Source organism: Nerophis lumbriciformis, linkage group LG22 (genome assembly GCF_033978685.3).
Source record: "Nerophis lumbriciformis linkage group LG22, RoL_Nlum_v2.1, whole genome shotgun sequence".
Lineage (NCBI taxonomy): Eukaryota > Metazoa > Chordata > Actinopteri > Syngnathiformes > Syngnathidae > Nerophis > Nerophis lumbriciformis.
Window position 1 is genome coordinate 37,919,016 of NC_084569.2, and position 21,049 is coordinate 37,940,064.

Below are 21,049 nucleotides of genomic sequence, written 5' to 3' on the forward strand. Positions count from 1 at the left end.
GCCATGCCTTTTGAAAAAACTGACTTACATTTATTTTTTCATCTTCATTTTAAATAAAAAAAATAATCGGTAAAAGGAAAAATACTCTATAGATTAATCGAAAAAAAAAATCTATAGATTAACCGATTAATGGAAAAAAATAATCTATAGATTAATCGATAGAAAAATAATCGTTAGCTGCAGCCTTAATATACATACATATATATATATATATACACATATATATGTATATATATATACACATATATATGTATGTATATGTATATATACATATATACATATATATACATATATATACACATATATACATATGTATATATACATATATATATGTATATATACATATATATATGTATATATATACATATATATATATATATATACATATATATATATATATATATATATATATGTATATATATACACACATATACATATATATATGTATATATATATATATATATATATACACATATATATATATATATATATATATATATATATATATGTATATACATATACAGCCCTTTGAGACACTTGTGATTTAGGGCTATATAAATAAACATTGATTGATTGATTGATATATATATATGTATATATATATCCAAAGACATGCACCTGGGGATAAGTTGATTGGCAACACTAAATGGTCCCTAGTGTGTGAATGTGAGTGTGAATGTTGTCTGTCTATCTGTGTTGGCCCTGCGATGAGGTGGCGACTTGTCCAGGGTGTACCCCGCCTTCCGCCCGATTGTAGCTGAGATAGGCTCCAGCGCCCCCCGCGACCCCAAAGGGAATAAGCGGTTGAAAATGGATGGATGGATATATATATATATACATACATACATACATACATACATACATACATACATACATACATACATACATACATACATACATACATACATACATACATACATACATACATACATACATACATACATACATATATATATATATATATATATATATATATATATATATATATATATATATATATATACATATATATATATATACATATATATATATATATATACATATATATATATATACATATATATATATATATATATATATATATATATATATATATATATATATATATATATATATACATATATGTATGTGTGGGAAAAAAAAATCACAAGACTATTTCATCTCTACAGGCCTGTTTCATGAGGGGGTACCCTCAATCATCAGGAGATTTTATATATATACATATACATATAAATATATATATATATATATATATATATATATATATATACATACACACACACACACACACACACACACACACACACACACACACAGTATACACACACACACACACACACACACACACACACACACACACACACACACACACACACACACACACACACACACACACACACACACACACACACACACACACACACACACACACAGTATACGCACGCAACACACACACACACACACACACACACACACACACACACACACACACACACACACACACACACACACACACACACAGTAAGGGGGCAAAATGTGAACAAGACCTATGATTTTATTGATTGCAGATAGATTGTTTACACACTGGCGATGGTCGTGTCATTTATGTATAACTAAAATTTCCATTTAAAATAAACAAATATTTTCTGAATCTCCTCTCCAGTAAATGACATGAAGGGAAATGAAAGACTAATGACAAAGTAACCTTAGAACAAATGTGCATTGAATCCTCGTCAACATCCAAATGAAATGATCATAATCAGCAGAGATGTCAGAAGTTGGTCTCAGGTTATAATAAAGTCTCAGGTTATAATAAAGTCTCAGGTTATAATAAAGTCTCAGGTTATAATAAAGTCTCAGGTTATAATAAAGTCTCAGGTTATAATAAAGTCTCAGGTTATAATAAAGGCTTAGGTTATAATAAAGGCTTTTTTTTTTTTTTTTTTAAAAGCTGGTTAATGCATTTCATTTGACTTTCGGGGTCATTACATAATAATTTGGAAGCCATACATTCTCTGTAGAATATTATATACACAATAAAGGTGGCATTAAAAAGTAAGTCCATATGAGATACTTAAGATTTAAAAATGAGACAACATCACGTGGTAATCAGTAAGTTAAGCGATACCCACAAACACTTTCAAATGTTTCCATCCCAGATTTTAAAAATTCCACTTGCCTATTGTCATTATTGACTGTGTGCTGTCACATAAGTGAGCACGACTTCTTGGGTGAGGCGGTCCAGCGCAGCCAGCTGAGTTTATCATCTCTGTAGGGCGGGTAGCGCAGGCCGTTGAGTCGTTCCAAGGCCCAGCCACGCATCATGCAGGCCCGCCGGTGGCTGAAGGCCTCAAAGCCCCAGCGACCGTGATAGGATCCCCAGCCACTGGCCCCTGCAGGTGAACACCACATCTTATATCACTGCAGTCCACTTTCACAGGCAAGACATTCCATACACTCAATAGTTCTAGAAAAACCTAAACAAGATGAGCTTATTAAATAGTCATGTGATACAATTTCCAAATATGGATAACGAAATGTTGATGGAAAAAAAAAGTTCTTCTTGTCCTCATTTGGCGTTTTGAATGAAAATGTTGAGATCCGCCTGCGTTTGTTGTGTTCATATTGGCGACTAAAATTTGGCTTTGGATTATAAAATGTTTTTACAAACAGTAGCTGCTTTTGGGGTTTTTCTAGGAATGTAACGGTATCAAATTTCACGGTACAATATCACAATATTAAAGCCACGGTACAATATCGTGGTATAGGTATTTATATATATATATAAATACAAACCCCGTTTCCATATGAGTTGGGAAATTGAGTTAGATGTAAATATAAACGGAATACAATGATTTGCAAATCATTTCCAACCCATATTCAGTTGAATATGCTACAAAGACAACATATTTGATGTTCAAACTGTGAAACATTTTTTTTTTTTTTTTTGCAAATAATCATTAACTTTAGAATTTGATGCCAGCAACACGTGACAAAGAAGTTGGGAAAGGTGGCAATAAATACTGATAAAGTTGAGGAATGCTCATCAAACACTTATTTGGAACATCTCACAGGTGTGCAGGCTAATTGGGAACGGGTGGGTGCCATGATTGGGTATAAAAGTAGATTCCATGAAATGCTCAGTCATTCACAAACAAGGATGGGGCGAGGGTCACCACTTTGTCAACAAATGCCTGAGCAAATTGTTGAACAGTTTAAGAAAAACCTTTCTCAACCAGCTATTGCAAGGAATTTAGGGATTTCACCATCTACGCTCCGTAATATCATCAAAGGGTTCAGAGAATCTGGAGAAATCACTGCACGTAAGCAGCTAAGCCCGTGACCTTCCATCCCTCAGGCTGTACTGCATCAACAAGCGACATCAGTGTGTAAAGGATATCACCACATGGGCTCAGGAACACTTCAGAAACCCACTGTCAGTAACTACAGTTGGTCGCTACATCTGTAAGTGCAAGTTAAAACTCTCCTATGCAAGGCGAAAACCGTTTATCAACAACACCCAGAAACGCCGTCGGCTTCGCTGGGCCTGAGCTCATCTAAGATGGACTGATACAAAGTGGAAAAGTGATCTGTGGTCTGACGAGGCCACATTTCAAATTGTTTTTGGAAACTGTGGACGTCGTGTCCTCGGGACCAAAGAGGAAAAGAACCATCCGGATTGTTATAGGCGCAAAGTTGAAAAGCCAGCATGTGTGATGGTATGGGGGTGTATTAGTGCCCAAGACATGGGTAACTTACACATCTGTGAAGGCGCCATTAATGCTGAAAGGTACATACAGGTTTTGGAGCAACATATGTTGCCATCCAAGCAACGTTACCATGGACGCCCCTGCTTATTTCAGCAAGACAATGCCAAGCCACGTGTTACATCAACGTGGCTTCATAGTAAAAGAGTGCGGGTACTAGACTGGCCTGCCTGTAGTCCAGACCTGTCTGGCGCATTATGAAGCCTAAAATAGCACAACGGAGACCCCCGGACTGTTGAACAACTTAAGTTGTACATCAAGCAAGAATGGGAAAGAATTCCATCTGAGAAGCTTCAAAAATGTGTCTCCTCAGTTCCCAAACGTTTACTGAGTGTTGTTAAAAGGAAAGGCCATGTAACATAGTGGTGAACATGCCCTTTCCCAACTACTTTGTCACGTGTTGCAGCCATGAAATTCTAAGTTAATTATTATTTGCAAAAAAATAAAATAAAGTTTATGAGTTTGAACATCAAATATGTTGTCTTTGTAGTGCATTCAACTGAATATGGGTTAAAAAGGATTTGCAAATCATTGTATCCCGTTTATATTTACATCTAACAAATGTTCTGTCGTTAAATTAGATTTTATATAAGGGGTAATGTTGCTAATCTTACCGCCCGAATGCAGCTGAGATAGGCCCCCGCGACCCCAAAAGGGACAAGCGGTAGAAAATGGATGGATGGATGTTGCAAATTGGTGGACATGTACAAGACAGCTCTGACTGACGGTCGGAAAAGCCAATCAAAGCAAACGTTTCCTTCCATAAATGGTTGTCTGTCGTTCAGTGTAAGCCCTGCGATGAGGTGGCGACTTGTCCAGGGTGGGATAGGCTCCAGCAACCTCCGCGAGCGGTAGAAAATGGATGGATGGATGCCAAGTGTAACTTCTAATTGTTACAATACAGACTTTTGTTTGCTGTCTTAAACCACTATTGGTAACTTGTGCTAACACTAATTGATGGGTCTTTTTTTTTATTTATTTTATATATTATTTTATATTAAAGAAGCAGAGGAGAAGCAACAAGTGCAACAATCAATAGGTATTGCTGATAAATGGGTTCTTACTAGAGATGTTCCATAATGGCTTTTTTGCCGATATTCGATATTCCGATATTGTCCAACTTTTAATTACCGATTCCGATATCAAGCGATACCGATATATACAGTGGTGGAATGAACACATTATTATGCCTAATTTTGTTGTGATGTCCCGCTGGATGCATTAAACAATGTAACAAGGTTTTCCAAAATAAATCAACTGAAGTTATGGAAAAAAATGCCAACATGCAGGGCCGTATAGGCAAATGCTAAGGGCGCCGTCCATCAGGGGGCGCCACGCCAGTGCCACAAATGTTGGAGAAAAAAAAAAAGAAAAAAAAAGTTGGTACTATTATTTCTAAATACAAAAAATAATCCCACGTTAATTAAAATGCAAAGTAAAGCCTATTTAATAGAAATATTATTTGTTACAACATTACGCGCCCCCCTCCCCCCGCACGGTGCGCCCCCTCCCTTCCCGTATCATGACTCTTTTTGGACGTCACCACATCAAAAAATCAACACAAGATGTCAAAACGGCCAAAACTGTCAGGTGCCCAGGGAAGAAAAAAGAGAAAAGAAGAGGAGGAGAAACGAGAAAAGACAGAGGTAGCAGGTAGGTAACGTTAGCCTACATGAAATTATTTGTCTGTTACAGAATGTGATAGTAACCTGGCTTTTTAGCATTAAGCTAATTTTACATGATTCGGCAATTGCTAATCAATAAATAGCTAGTTCTGTTTTAACGTCGGGTTAATATTGTGGAGGGGGCTAAATTGTTATGGAAAATAATAATGTAACGTTAGGTAATTACAGTACTCCCACCTTACATTCCTCAGGGACATTTGTATTAGATCTTTTAAGCAGGTGTTTTTGTTTACATTGTTATTGCCTTCTGGTTAGCTAATGTTTGCCCTGCAGGTAATAGTCACTTTTCCACCCCTTTATATATTAGGTATAGTTGTAAGTAAAAAAAAAAGGTCAAAGACAAAGCTATTCGGTTTCTTGTGAGTATATACACTTCACTGCTGATGTGGGGGGGCGCCACCTAAAATCTTGCCTGGGGCGCCAGATTGGTTAGGGCCGGGCCTGCCAACATGGCACTGCCATATTTATTATTGAAGTCACAAAGTGCATTATTTTTGAGGAAATTGAGGTGGGCGGAGTTGAGGTGGGGGGGAGGGGGGGGGGTGTATAATGTAGCGTCCCGGAAGAGTTAGTGCTGCAAGGGGTTCTGGGAATTTGTCTGTTGTGTTTATGTTGTGTTACGGTGCGGATGTTCTCCCGAAATGTGTTTGTCATTCTTGTTTGGTGTGGGTTCACAGTGTGGCGCATATTTGTAACAGTGTTAAAGTTGTTTATACGGCCACCCTCAGTGTGACCTGTATGGCTGTTGATCAAGTATGCCTTGCATTCACTTATGTGTGTGTAAAAGCCGCATATATTATGTAACTGGGCCGGCACGCATAGGAAGTGCCTTTAAGGTTCATTGGCGCTCTGTACTTCTCCCTACGTCTGTGTACACAGCGGCGTTTTAAAAAGTCATACATTTAACATTTTGAAACAGATACCGATATTTTCCGATATTACATTTTAAAGCATTTATCGGCCAATAATATCGGCAGTCCGATATTATCGGACATCCCTAGTTCTTACTGATTTTTGGTGTGCTAACTTCAGCACTTTATTTGGACATGTTTTTTTTTAGTAAAAGAAAAGACCGCATCTGTTAAAGTCTGTTAAAAACAACAACAAATGCCTTTATAAAGCCCCATTTTTGGTTATATATTGATCTCTATAATAATGTAATTAATTGAAATGAAAATACATCAAATTGATAGCTTTTCTCAACATTCTTGATGAGAATAAAAGAGATTAGATGAATTATTACAGATCATAATGAATTAATCACTTGACAGCACTTGTAACATTTTCCCCAGTGAAGTAAAATGACCTTAAACAAGATTTGATCAATAAATTCATTGTCAAAGTTAACAACCAAATCTATTGGCAGATGGTCTAAGTTCATACTTGCCAACCCTCCCGGATTTTCCGGGAGACTCCCGAAATTCAGCACCTCTCCCGAAAACCTCCCGGGACAAATTTTCTCCCGAAAATCTCCCGAAATTCAGGCGGAGCTGGAAGCCACGCCCCCTCCAGCTCCATGCGGACCTGAGTGACGTCAGGTGCGCAACACCACGTAAATCGTTGGCCAACCAAAAAGTAACCCCAGTACGCTATAGCCAACATTCACCAGGAGATGGCAACAGACAAACATAGATCACTCTATTACATTCCTCCCCTTTTAGAAATGTATAGAAGTTACTCAAAATAAATAAACAACCCAACCAAAAAATGCAGCAGCTCAATTAAAAAACTGTACTTAAGCCACATTATTATTATTATTTTTTTTTTTTAGTACTGAACTCTTAACCCTCATTTGTAAAAAAAATAACATGCTTATTATACAAGCAGTATTTGTACATCTTTAACACAGATTTTTATACTGTCTTCAGAGATTCAGTTTTTTTGGTGGTACTCGAAACCTTTCTGGGTACCTGCGAAAGGGTGTTGAGCATGGTTAGAAAAATAGTGACAGAATAGAACAAGGATGGACAATTCAACCCTTAACTCAACAATGAGTAGATGAGTGTTATGTGTGTGTATATATGTGTAAATAAATGAACACTGAAATTCAAGTATTTCTTTTATTTATTTATATATATATATATATATATTGTATATATATATATATATATATATATATATATATATATATATATATAATAAAATAAATATATATATACAGCTAGAATTCACTGAAAGTCAAGTATTTCATATATATATATATATATATATATATATATATATATATATATATATATATATATATATATATGTATGAAATACTTGACTTGGTGAATTCTAGCTGTAAATATACTCCTCCCCCCCACCTACCACCTACCACCCCCCACCTCCCGAAATCGGAGGTCTCAAGGTTGGCAAGTATGTCTAAGTTTGAGTCATTGTCTTTATTTTCATTATGTGACTTGGCAGTTAATAATAATAATAATCCAATACAGTAGCATTTTTGTCCACTTACCCACTCCGCCAAAAGGCAGTCCTGGCAGCGACATGTGGATAATCCCATCATTTGAGCAGAACCCTCCACTGCTGGTTTTCTCCAGCACGGTCGTTGCAACCTTTAAGGAGGAACATCACCACAAAAAGTGAGTAGAAACAAAGACAAAAGTCGAGACTGACGTATTATCTTACGGAGTTTTCATCGGAGAAAACGTAGAGGGCCAATGGCTTCTCCATGCGATTGACAAAGTCAATGGCTTTTTCCAGAGACTCAACGGTAATAATAGGAAGAATGGGGCCGAAGATTTCTTCTTCCATCAGCACGTCATCTGCAGCCACATCCACCAACACTGTAGGAGCTGAGAAAAATTATACACATTATTAGGATAGGTCTTTATTGTCATTGCACAAGTACAACGAAACTATGTTTTCAGCACAAACCCATTCAAGATTAGACAAACAAACAGTGTACAGGGTTACAGAACAGGAACGCTGATGGGTCGCCACGAGGCGCCCCGTAAAAGGTGGGAAAAAGGTCAAACGCTGGGGAAGAAGATGAGTAAAAAAATACAATCTAGACTGGGCTCCTAAGGGGGCCTCCTAGTCTGGAGTGGGGAGAAAACCTCCATGCCATGCACACATAAACATGTTACATTTAATCACGACAACTCGCAACAGATAGGGGGGAGTTGGGGACCCTGGAGGTCGACTGCTGCTATGAAGCGCTGCCAGCCGTCCATCACCCCCGAAGGGGAAGCAAGCGATGGTGAAGGCGTGGGGTGGGGGAGGGGAGGTGTGTGTGTATAAGCCCATTGTCTTGGGTGTGTTGATGTAGTGTTCATGTTCATAGGTCTGGGGACGTTCTGCATGCAAGCAAAAGTTTGACTCCAGGTGTCGTTGAGAAGGGAGGGAGGGAGGTCAAAAGCGTCCATCATTGAGGTGTCCTCGGGGATGTTTTCAGAACAGCGTGCTCTTGTTGTTGGAGCGTCAAGGCCATTTGAGGGAGTCAAATCGTAGATTTTTGTTTTTCCGCGAGCAGACATTACAATGGCTTGTCTGTTCTATTCGTCCATGCTGGCCCTCATATCCAATTTTTCCCCTACCAGCTTTTCCATGATGTGATCCATCTTGCGATTCAGTTCAGAAATCTCCCCAGTCTGTGATCCCACAGCCCGGCCCAAACCTTCCATTGCGACGAACAGCCTTTGGGCCCCTTGAGTGCATGCCATCGTCTTACGAATTTGACGTCCTCGATGGAAAGGACTCAATTCACATGATTCTCCGTTTATCCCAGGAATCTCTCACGTACCCCGCAGCAATGGTTCCGTCAGGGCAGCCAGGCTACCCAGAACCTCTTTTCCTCGTCAAAAAGATTTTGTCAATTGAGTCGAGAGTCCGGGCTTCACGGTGGCAGAGGGGTTAGTGCATCTGCCTCACAATACGAAGGTCCTGAGTAGTCTTGGGTTCAATCCCGGGCTCGGGATCTTTCTGTGTGGAGTTTGCATGTCCTCCCCGTGACTGCGTGGGTTCCCTCCGGGTACTCCGGCTTCCTCCCACCTCCAAAGACATGCACCTGGGGATAAGTTGATTGGCAACACTAAATTGGCCCTAGTGTGTGGATGTGAGTGTGAATGTTGTCTGTCTATCTGTGTTGGCCCTGCGATGAGGTGGCGACTTGTCCAGGGTGTACCCCGCCTTCCGCCCGATTGTAGCTGAGATAGGCTCCAGCGCCCCCCGCGACCCCAAAGGGAATAAGCGGTAGAAAATGGATGGATGGAGTCGAGAGTCCAGCTGATCATTTCCATGTCTGATGTTTAGATTTGGAAGACAGTGCAAAGAAAGAGGCTTCAAAAAAGTGTAGACAAGACAACAACAAAGAGAGCAAGCAGGGAGAAGAAGGGAGCGGGAAAAAAATGTGACCGCCCTCACCAGAGGCAAGACAGAAAGGCACACAAAGGTGCAATGACCTTGATGAAATTGCATAGTTTATGTGTCTTCGTTTTCCTGATACTATTATTGCGCCTGAAAAAAATTTGACGTACGAAGAAGCATACTCAGGTACTTATACACAGTCTGACCAAAAACGTTACCTAGCTTTGACTTCGCAAATATGTAAAAGCCTAACATGAAATAATTATTAAACGAGCGATTAACTTGTTACAGCTTACACATTCTTCAACCAGCGCTAAAAAAAGTCACGTCAGAAGGAAGAGATGTGCACAAGTTAACTTCACCGCAAACGTTGGTATTCATAGAAATATTCTATGCTGTAAAGGTTTTGATTCGGATGCATTCTTTCGACCATGCGTAGAGCTCACACAAATAAGATAAATAAATTAAAAACATTTTCTTTAATAAAAAAGAAAGTAAAACAATATAAAAACAGTTACATTGAAACTAGTAATTAATGAAAATTAGTCAAATTAAGTGTTAAAGGTTAGTACTATTAGTGGAGCAGCAGCACGCACAATCATGTGTGCTTACGGACTGTATCCCTTGCAGACTGTATTGATATATATTGATATATAATGTAGGAACCACAATATTAATAACAGAAAGAAACAACCCTTTTGTGTGAATGAGTGTAAATGGGGGAGGAATTGGTGCACTAATTGTAAGTGTATCTTGTGTTTTTTATGTTGATTTAATAAAAATAACAAAAATTAATTAAAAAAAACAAACAAAAAAAAAAACCCTATATATATCTGTCTGTCTCTGGCTGCGTATGTGTGTGTGTGTGTGCGAGAATGTGTCTGTCTTTGTCGTGTTGTTACATAATTGCGCCATTTGTCCCTCGTTAGTGGGACCTGAGTGGGGTGGGAGGGTGGGTGGGTGGTTTGGGTTTTAAGGGAAAGGGTGTAAATCATTTTCTAACTTTAAAATTGTACTGTTTTGATCTGCACTTTTTTCTGTCTGTTTGAAAATGCCAATAAAAAAAGTTGGAAAAAACCCAAAAAAAACCAACCCGATACCGATAATAAAAAAAACGATACCGATAATTTCCGATATTACATTTTAACGCATTTATCAGCCGATAATATCGGCCTGACGATATCTCTAATATATATATATATATTGCTAATATATATATATATATATATATATATATATATATATATATATATATATATGTATATATATATATATATATATATATCCATCCATCCATCTTCCTCCGCTTATCCGAGGTCGGGTCGCGGGGGCAGCAGCCTAAGCAGGGAAGCCCAGACTTCCCTCTCCCCAGCCACTTCGTCCAGCTCTTCCTGTGGGACCCCGAGGCGTTCCCAGGCCAGCCGGGAGACATAGTCTTCCCAACGTGTCCTGGGTCTTCCCCGCGGCCTCCTACCGATCGAACGTGCCCTAAACACCTCCCTAGGGAGGCGTTCGGGTGGCATCCTGATCAGATGCCCGAACCACCTCATCTGGCTCCTCTCGATGTGGAGGAGCAGCGGCTTTACTTTGAGCTCCTCCCGGATGGCAGAGCTTCTCACCCTATCTCTAAGGGAGAGCCCTGCCACCCGGCGGAGGAAACTCATTTCGGCCGCTTGTACCCGTGATCTTGTCCTTTCGGTCATAACCCAAAGCTCATGACCATAGGTGAGGATGGGAACGTAGATCGACCGGTAAATTGAGAGCTTTGCCTTCCGGCTCAGCTCCTTCTTCACCACAACGGATCGATACAGCGTCCGCATTACTGAAGACGCCGCACCGATCCGCCTGTCAATCTCACGATCCACTCTTCCCTCACTCGTGAACAAGACTCCGAGGTACTTGAACTCCTCCACTTGGGGCAAGATCTCCTCCCCAACCCGGAGATGGCACTCCACCCTTTTCCGGGCGAGAATCATGGACTCGGACTTGGAGGTGCTGATTCTCATCCCAGTCGCTTCACACTCGGCTGCGAAACGATCCAGTGAGAACTGAAGATCCTGGCCGGATGAAGCCATCAGGACCACATCATCTGCAAAAAGCAGAGACCTAATCCTGCAGCCACCAAACCGGATCCCCTCAACGCCTTGACTGCGCCTAGAAATTCTGTCCATAAAAGTTATGAACAGAATGGGTGACAAAGGGCAGCCTTGGCGGAGTCCAACCCTCACTGGAAACGTGTCCGACTTACTGCCGGCAATGCGGACCAAGCTCTGACACTGATCATACAGGGAGCGGACTGCCACAATCAGACAGTCCGATACCCCATAGTCTCTGAGCACATATATATGTATACATATATATATATATATATATATATATATAAAAGCAGCTTTTCATCATATATCAATGCCAAAAATGTTTGTTTAGGTGCAATATATTTGTGTTCAGACAAAGTTTTTGTTGTAAAAGATAGTGTGACTGTCTAAAAACTTTCAAAATAAAGTTCCCTGACCCGGCGTCACCGATGAAGGACAGCGTCCGAGGTGTTCGAAAGCACGTATGCCCCCTCATTCATGTAGGCCCTTCATTTCCCGATTTCCATAGCCTCCTTGACCCATCTTTTGTTTGTTTTTCATAAAAAATACTTTTGCCTTGTCCTAGTCTTACTCCTCCTGCAGTGGTCTGTTATAGCTGATTTGTGTTTCCTTGTTCTGCTGTTTGTTTTTGTATTCTATTAGACTCTGCAACTGTCTCCTTCTCGCATTCGTTTTTGTGGGTGCTAAAATTTCGTCAACACAAAACACCACTGCAAGAACTCCCAACAGCTGGCATAGGAACTAAAAAAAAAAAACTCCCTAAAACAGATGGAACATTCATTTCAAGTGAAACCACCTCATTATTCATAAAAGAAAACCCATAGATGAAATGCTACAATATGTCACAGAAAGACTTGAATAATTTAGAACTCTCAAGACACGCACAACCTGAGAGTAAATGACATTACCACTTTACTGCATTTTGTCAGCTCATTTTTCTTGCCTTGAACTAGAAGATGTAAGACCTTTTCCAACAGTCCAATAGTTTATGGTAGATTCATTGTAACAGAAGGAGGAATAAAAAATAAAAATCCAGAAAAAAAGTAAAGGTTTGATTTAGAGAAATAGGTCTTTGATCTCCTACCAGGCAGTAAGAATTCTGACACCTACAGACCGGTTAAGTGGTTAAGACGCACACTAAACACTCATGTTCCTTCAGGAAAACACTCCTATTTTCAACTCATTCTGTGGATAAAAAGACAACAAACACCATGGGTAAGACCGAAGAGCTGTCAAGGGACTTCAGAGACAGCACTGACGGATCAGCACAAAATTTACAAGGGAGTGTTGCGTTTTGACCAGTTGTTCCTCCCAGGGAATTCAAGTCACAAGTCGCTCCCAAGCTCTTTACGACACTTAAAGCTGAGTTGAAAAACCACCAGAGACAGAATAGGTATTTTGTAATATATTTGCAAAGCTTTGCATATACAGGTAAAAGCCAGTAAATTAGAATATTTTGAAAAACTTGATTTATTTCAGTAATTGCATTCAAAAGGTGTAACTTGTACATTATATTTATTCATTGCACACAGACTGATGCATTCAAATGTTTATTTCATTTAATTTTGATGATTTGAAGTGGCAACAAATGAAAATCCAAAATTCCGTGTGTCACAAAATTAGAATATTACTTAAGGCTAATACAAAAAAGAGATTTTTAGAAATGTTGGCCAACTGAAAAGTATGAAAATTAAAAATATGAGCATGTACAATACTCAATACTTGGTTGGAGCTCCTTTTGCCTCAATTACTGCGTTAATGCGGCGTGGCATGGAGTCGATGAGTTTCTGGCACTGCTCAGGTGTTATGAGAGCCCAGGTTGCTCTGATAGTGGCCTTCAACTCTTCTGCGTTTTTGGGTCTGGCATTCTGCATCTTCCTTTTCACAATACCCCACAGATTTTCTATGGGGCTAAGGTCAGGGGAGTTGGCGGGCCAATTTAGAACAGAAATACCATGGTCCGTAAACCAGGCACGGGTAGATTTTGCGCTGTGTGCAGGCGCCAAGTCCTGTTGGAACTTGAAATCTCCATCTCCATAGAGCAGGTCAGCAGCAGGAAGCATGAAGTGCTCTAAAACTTGCTGGTAGACGGCTGCGTTGACCCTGGATCTCAGGAAACAGAGTGGACCGACACCAGCAGATGACATGGCACCCCAAACCATCACTGATGGTGGAAACTTTACACTAGACTTCAGGAAACGTGGATCCTGTGCCTCTCCTGTCTTCCTCCAGACTCTGGGACCTCGATTTCCAAAGGAAATGCAAACCAAACCAACCCAAACCATCAGTGATGGTTTGGGGTGCCATGTCATCTGCTGGTGTCGGTCCACTCTGTTTCCTGAGATCCAGGGTCAACGCAGCCGTCTACCAGCAAGTTTTAGAGCACTTCATGCTCCCTGCTGCTGACCTGCTCTATGGAGATGGAGATTTCAAGTTCCAACAGGACTTGGCGCCTGCACACAGCGCAAAATCTACCCGTGCCTGGTTTACGGACCATGGTATTTCTGTTCTAAATTGGCCCGCCAACTCCCCTGACCTTAGCCCCATAGAAAATCTGTGGGGTATTGTGAAAAGGAAGATGCAGAATGCCAGACCCAAAAACGCAGAAGAGTTGAAGGCCACTATCAGAGCAACCTGGGCTCTCATAACACCTGAGCAGTGCCAGAAACTCATCGACTCCATGCCACGCCGCATTAACGCAGTAATTGAGGCAAAAGGAGCTCCAACCAAGTATTGAGTATTGTACATGCTCATATTTTTCATTTTCATACTTTTCAGTTGGCCAACATTTCTAAAAATCCCTTTGTTGTATTAGCCTTAAGTAATATTCTAATTTTGTGACACACGGAATTTTGGATTTTCATTTGTTGCCACTTCAAATCATCAAAATTAAATGAAATAAACATTTGAATGCATCAGTCTGTGTGCAATGAATAAATATAATGTACAAGTTACACCTTTTGAATGCAATTACTGAAATAAATCAAGTTTTTCAAAATATTCTAATTTACTGGCTTTTACCTGTATATACATTTAGACCAGTCCAGTATAGAACATTCTATCGCGCCGCCATGATGGTCTGTCCCCCCTCGACCAAAACCCCTCTCCTCTCAAGTCTCTCTTCCTCCCCCCCTGGCAGTCATGTCTCTCTAGCCAAAACAAATGCTTATTATCGCTCTCTCCAACATTCCTCACTTCAAGGTTAAGCACACAGTTTTGCAGACAACCAAAAGACCACATTTGGAAGAAAAACACTAGCTGTTTTGTAATATGACAATGAAATAAAAAGAAGTAACACTTAAATTCGGATATATGTAAATATCTGCCTCCGACAGGAGTGAATGAGCTCATCATAGTTGGGACAAAAAAATCCATCAATAATACCGTTCGCTTGTAATGGATGAAGATCCTGCATTGAAGAAGACACATGTATAGGCCCATATAAAGTTTGCCAATGAAAACCTGAATGATTCAGAGAAGGCTCGTAAATATGTGATGCAAAATTGAGCTCTTTTGCATCAACTCGACTCAATGTATGTGGAGGAAGGAATTCCTGAAAGAGCCCAACAACATCATCCCTACTGTCAACATGGAGGTGGTTTCTCTGACCAAAATCCCTCCTGAGATGGGTGCAACATTTGGGATAACTACAAGCAATGTGTGACCTATGTGCTTGCTAACAACGGTTTCGGCATCCAGCACGTAGCCATGTTTGGAGATCAAATACCTATTTCCCTCTACAAACTTTTATTTATTACAATACATCTACCATAAAAATAATGCACTGTTTACCGTATTTTTCAGAGTATAAGTCGCTCCGGAGTAGAAGTCGCACCGGCCGAAAATGCATAATAAAGAAGGAAAAAAACATATATAAGTCGCATTTTTTGGGGAAATGTATTTGATAAAAGCCAACACCAAGAATAGACATTTGAAAGGCAATTTAAAATTAAAGCTGCAAGCAGCATTGGTCGGGCCCGCGTATTTGGCAGGTGCTAGTCCTAAGTGTCCCAATACTTTTGTCTACTTTTAGTCTGAAGTGTCCCAAGACTTTAGTCTAGTGTACCTACCTTGTCTGCATTGTGTGGGCACGCTGGTGCTTCCTGCTTTTAAGCAGCCATCTTAAAAAAACAGCAGCGCAGCAGCATCAGCACAGCGGGTCTTTGAAGGGTCATAAAATCGAAACCGGAGCAGTTAGAAAAAAAGCGCTTCTGTCATTGTAATCACAAGGGTTCAATCGCTCTCCTGTGTTAGTTTGAAGGCGAAACAACAAACGCGCTCAGAGGAGTTCGTTTTTGAAGGAAGGTGACCGGTTTTTACAAAAAATTTGTTTTGAAGGGGAAATAGCAAACTTCCTGTTGATTTTTGCTGGGGGTTGTTAATCTATGAAATGTAGGTCTAAATGAGACCTACGGAGAGGTTTTTGTTTCATGTCTCTCCGACCTTCCCAGTGGGAGTTACAGGCAGTTTTGTCATTTTATTTCTTCCGAGGAGCAGTTTTTTCTCCGTTTTATTAAAAAATTGCTCTAGAGCGCAATTTTTAAATTTGGGGTTAGGTTTTTTTATTAGATCGCAATTTTTGCCAGTCCTGATGTGTGCGTTCAGTTTGCTGAGTTTTAAAGCGTGTTAAAGGGGTCAAATTACAGCTCAAAGAGGCAAAAGTTACTGTTTTTAGTACTTTTTTGTCTTGAAGGGGGAATTGCCAACTTCCTGTTGATTTTAGCCCGACAATGTACCATTATGAAATGTAGGTCTAAGTCAGACCTACATAGAGGTTTTTGTTTCATGTCTCTCCGACCTTCCTAGTGGGAGTTACAGGCAGTCTAGTTTTTGTTTTCCTAGGGGGCTAGAGCGCAATTTTGAGTTTTGTGGTTCGTTTTTTTTAAAAAAAAGGCAATTTTCGCAGGTCCTGATGTGTGGGTCAAATATGGTGAGTTTTGAAGCATGTTAAGTGGGTCAAATTACAGTTTAATGTGGCGGCGGAAGAATAATATAATTTTATAATTTTATAGTCATACCAAAGACTATAAAAAAATGGGACCCATTACCTCCCTGCTTGGCACTCAGCATCAAGGGTTGGAATTGGGGGTTAAATCACCAAAATGATTCCCGGGCGCGGCCACCGCTGCTGCCCACTGCTCCCCTCACCTCCCAGGGGGTGATCAAGGGTGATGGGTCAAATGCAGAGAATAATCTCGCCACACCTAGTGTGTGTGTGACAATCATTGGTACTTTAACTTTAACTTTAACTTTAAAGAATAAAGAATAAAACCTTACAAATACAATAGCTCCTTATGTCCCATTGCATAAGGACTCCCTTCGGGAGTCCTTTTGCAATGGGCCATGCGGGCCCTAATAAATAAAGAATCGTGAACAACAGGCTGAATAAGTGTACGTTATCCATCCATCCATTTTCTACCGCTTAGTCCCTTCGGGGTCGCGGGGGGTGCTGGAGCCTAACTCAGCTACAATCAGGCGGAAGGCGGGGTACACCCTGGACAAGTCGCCACCTCATCGCAGGGCCAACACAGATAGACAGACAACATTCACACTCACATCCACACAATAAGGCCAATTTAGTGTTGCCAATCAACCTATATGAGGCATAAATAACCAACTGAGAACGTGCCTGGTATGTTATGGTAAGAGTCATTCAAATAACTATAACATATAGAACATGCTATACGTTTACCAAACAATCTGTCACTCCTGATCGCTAAATCCCATGAAATCTTAAACGTCTAGTCCAGGGGTCGGCAACCCGCGGCTCCGGAGCCGCATGCAGCTCTTTGATCACTCTGATGCGGCTCAGCAGCTTACTTGCTGAACCCCCCAATTTTCCCGTGAGACTTCCGGATTTCAGTGCCTCTCGCAGAAAACTCCCGGGATTAATATTCACCGATTTTCACCCTTACAGCTATAATAAGGGCGTGCCATGATGGTACAACATTTGGCGCCCTCTACAATCTGTATTAACAGCGTGCCAGCCCAACATTTGTTATACAATATACATCTTCTGCTTGCACACGTACGTGACAGCAAGGCATACTCGGTCAACAGCCACACAGGTTACACTGACGGTGGTCGTATAAAACAACTTTAACACTCTTACTAATAATGCGCCACACTTTGAACCAAAACCAAACAAGAATGACAAACACATTTCGGGAGAACATCTGCACCTTAACACAACATAAACACAACAGAACAAACACCCAGAATCCCATGCAGCCCTGACTCTTCCGGGCTACATCATACACCCCTGCTACCACCAAACCCCCCCACCCCCCCTCTGTGCGTCGGTTGAGGTGGGCGGGGTTTGGTAGTGCGGGTGTATAATGTATCCCGGAAGAGTTAGGGCTGCATGGGATTCTGGGTATTTGTCCTGTTGTGTTTATGTTGTGTTACGGTGCAGATGTTCTCCCGAAATGTGTTTGTCATTCTTGTTTGGTGTGGGTTCACAGTGTGGCGCATTATTAGTAAGAGTGTTAAAGTTTTTTTTTATACCGCCACCGTCAGTGTAACCTGTGTGGCTGTTGACCAAGTATGCCTTGCTGTCACCTACGTGAGCAAGCGAAAGCCACATTCAACATGTGGCTGATCAGCCACGCTGGTTGTAGTGGGCGCTATATGCTGTACCATCACTGCACGCATGACGCTGACAAGCGCTATTCATTTAAAACCCGCGTGCCGCACCAGCTTAAAAATTCCATAAAAAGGTGTGGGCAGCGTGTCTGAGACCCCTGGTTTATACATAACACAAAGCAAAAAAAAAACCTTTGTATGCAGTGTTATTTCATTTAAAATGTCAAAAATTTTTGCGGCTCCCATTGTTTTCTATAATTTGTGAAACTGGTCAAAATGGCTCTTTGACTGGTAAAGGTTGCCGACCCCTGGTCTAGTCTCTTACGTGAATGAGATAAATAATATTATTTGATATTTTACGCTAATGTGTTAATAATTTCACACATAAGTCGCTCCTGAGCAGGCACGTGCACACATAGGGCCCTATGGGTGCTTGAGCCCCTGCCCTTTTTGCCTCATCTTAAAAAGTGCCCTCTGCCTGTGTGTGTGTTTTTTTTTTTTCGTTTTTTTTTCTTTGAACAACATTAATAAATTCCTGTCAGGGATGTAAAAAAAAAACAGCGGTACAAAAACTCCACGTTTTCTTGTAATACCGGGTTGTTTGAGCCTGCCGCTTCCGCCAGAGAGAGAGAGAGGGCGAGTGAGTGAGTAAGTGAGAGGAGAGAGAGCCAACTGCGGCGCTGAGGAGACGTGACAGTGGAGCAACTTGAACCTGTGAGTTATGGTCTAGTCGCCGTCCACTTATTCAGCATCTAATATGGGTAATATTTCAGAAAAACGCTGTATTATTCTATTATTAATAATAATAATAATAGTTTCGCCACAACTAGTGTGTGTGTGTGACAATCATTGGTACTTTAACTTTAACTTTAACTTTATTCAATGTGTCAGCTTCTGTTTTTGCCGGACGTCGGAGCACGGCACATCAAATCCGCACAGAGCAGAGCGGATCGTGCGGGACAGGAAGTAGTGTACAAAATACAAAATAAAACACCGGGTTAATTTTCAAAAGAAAATGCACTGTGTTTACGGCGGATCATATTTCTCTCACAGTAGAGGTTTAGATATAAAGTTTATAGTGACTTTGCTATTTCTTTGTGGGTTAACAAAATAATAATAATAATAACGATAATAAGAATAATGATAATGATAATAATAATAATAATAATAATAATAATAATAATAATAATAATAATCCATCCATCCATCCATCTTCTTCCGCTTATCCGAGGTAGGTTCGCGGGGGCAGCAGCCTAAGCAGGGAAGCCCAGACTTCCCTCTCCCCAGCCACTTCGTCCAGCTCCTCCCGGAGGATCCCGAGGCGTTCCCAGGCCAGCCGGGAGACATAGTCTTCCCAATGTGTCCTGGGTCTTCCCCGTGGCCTCCTACCGGTCGGACGTGCCCTAAACACCTCCCGAGGGAGGCGATCGGGTGGCATCCTGACCAGATGCCCGAACCACCTCATCTGGCTCCTCTCCATGTGGAGGAGCAGCGGCTTTACTTTGAGCTCCCCCCGGATGACAGAGCTTCTCACCCTATCTCTAAGGGAGAGACCCGCCACCCGGCGGAGAAAACTCATTTCGGCCGCTTGTACCCGTGATCTTGTCCTTTCGGTCATAACCCAAAGCTCATGACCATAGGTGAGGATGGGAACGTAGATCGACCGGTAAATTGAGAGCTTTGCCTTCCGGCTCAGCTCCTTCTTCACCACAACGGATCGATACAGCGTCCGCATTACTGAAGACGCCGCACCGATCCGCCTGTCGATCTCACGATCCACTCTTCCCTCACTCGTGAACAAGACTCCGAGGTACTTGAACTCCTCCACTTGGGGCAGGGTCTCCTCCCCAACCCGAAGATGGCATTCCACCCTTTTCCTGGCGAGAACCATGGACTCGGACTTGGAGGTGCTGATTCTCATCCCATTATTATCATTATTATTATTATTATTATTAATAATAATAATAATTTCAGCATTCTGGGGATATAAGATGTAGATTATCTGTTAGGAATATTACCATCTGTATTTAAACTTGATTCATGTTGATTATGCCTGCAGCACAATGCCAAAAAAATAAAGGATACAGAAAAGGAAGGAGAAGGAGCGCCAGGAAGCAGCTAAGGGTAGCAGACCTCTTAATGCATGGCTAAAACCAAGTACTAGCACCAGAATTGAAGAAAGACCACAGACCTCAGAAAGTGTCACACCTGAGAGAGAGGCAGAGACCTTAGAAGCAACACCTGAGAGAGAGGAGGTGGAGAGTGTAGAAGCAACACCTGAGAGAAAAGAGGCTTTAGATGCAACTCCTGACACAGAGGAAGCCATAGAAATCCCGGTAAATGTTGGGGAGGAAGAATCCACAGGAAGGGAGGCAGATGATACTACTGCAGAGGAAGCCATAGATGAGGGGGAAGTTGAAGGAGATACAAGTGATGTAGGAGAAGAGGTCTTATCAAATATTGCAGTATAGTATAGTTGTATAGTTAGCTTCCTATTAGCAAATTTAATTTTACATTAATTTCCATATTGTGTAAAGGACCAAAAAAAAATGTCCTGCCCTTTTCTGACTTTGAGCCCCTGCCCCTCTATAATCATGTGCACGTCCCT

At 41.0% G+C, this 21,049-nt stretch overlaps 1 protein-coding gene across 2 annotated transcripts in view; it reads right to left on the reverse strand.

The window, feature by feature from the left end:
• Positions 1–1,537: 1,537 nt before the first annotated feature.
• Positions 1,538–21,049, reverse strand: part of aldh3b1 (aldehyde dehydrogenase 3 family, member B1) — a 41,823-nt gene continuing 22,311 nt past the window's right edge. For both annotated transcript variants that reach the window (XM_061973832.1, XM_061973831.1), the window contains exons 8-10: positions 8,081–8,247; positions 7,908–8,007; positions 1,538–2,393 (exon numbers count right to left, since the gene is read on the reverse strand). In XM_061973832.1, coding sequence (XP_061829816.1) covers positions 2,206–2,393; positions 7,908–8,007; positions 8,081–8,247 — 455 coding nt within the window. In that variant the 3' untranslated portion in view covers positions 1,538–2,205. The remainder of the gene's footprint in view (positions 2,394–7,907; positions 8,008–8,080; positions 8,248–21,049) is intronic.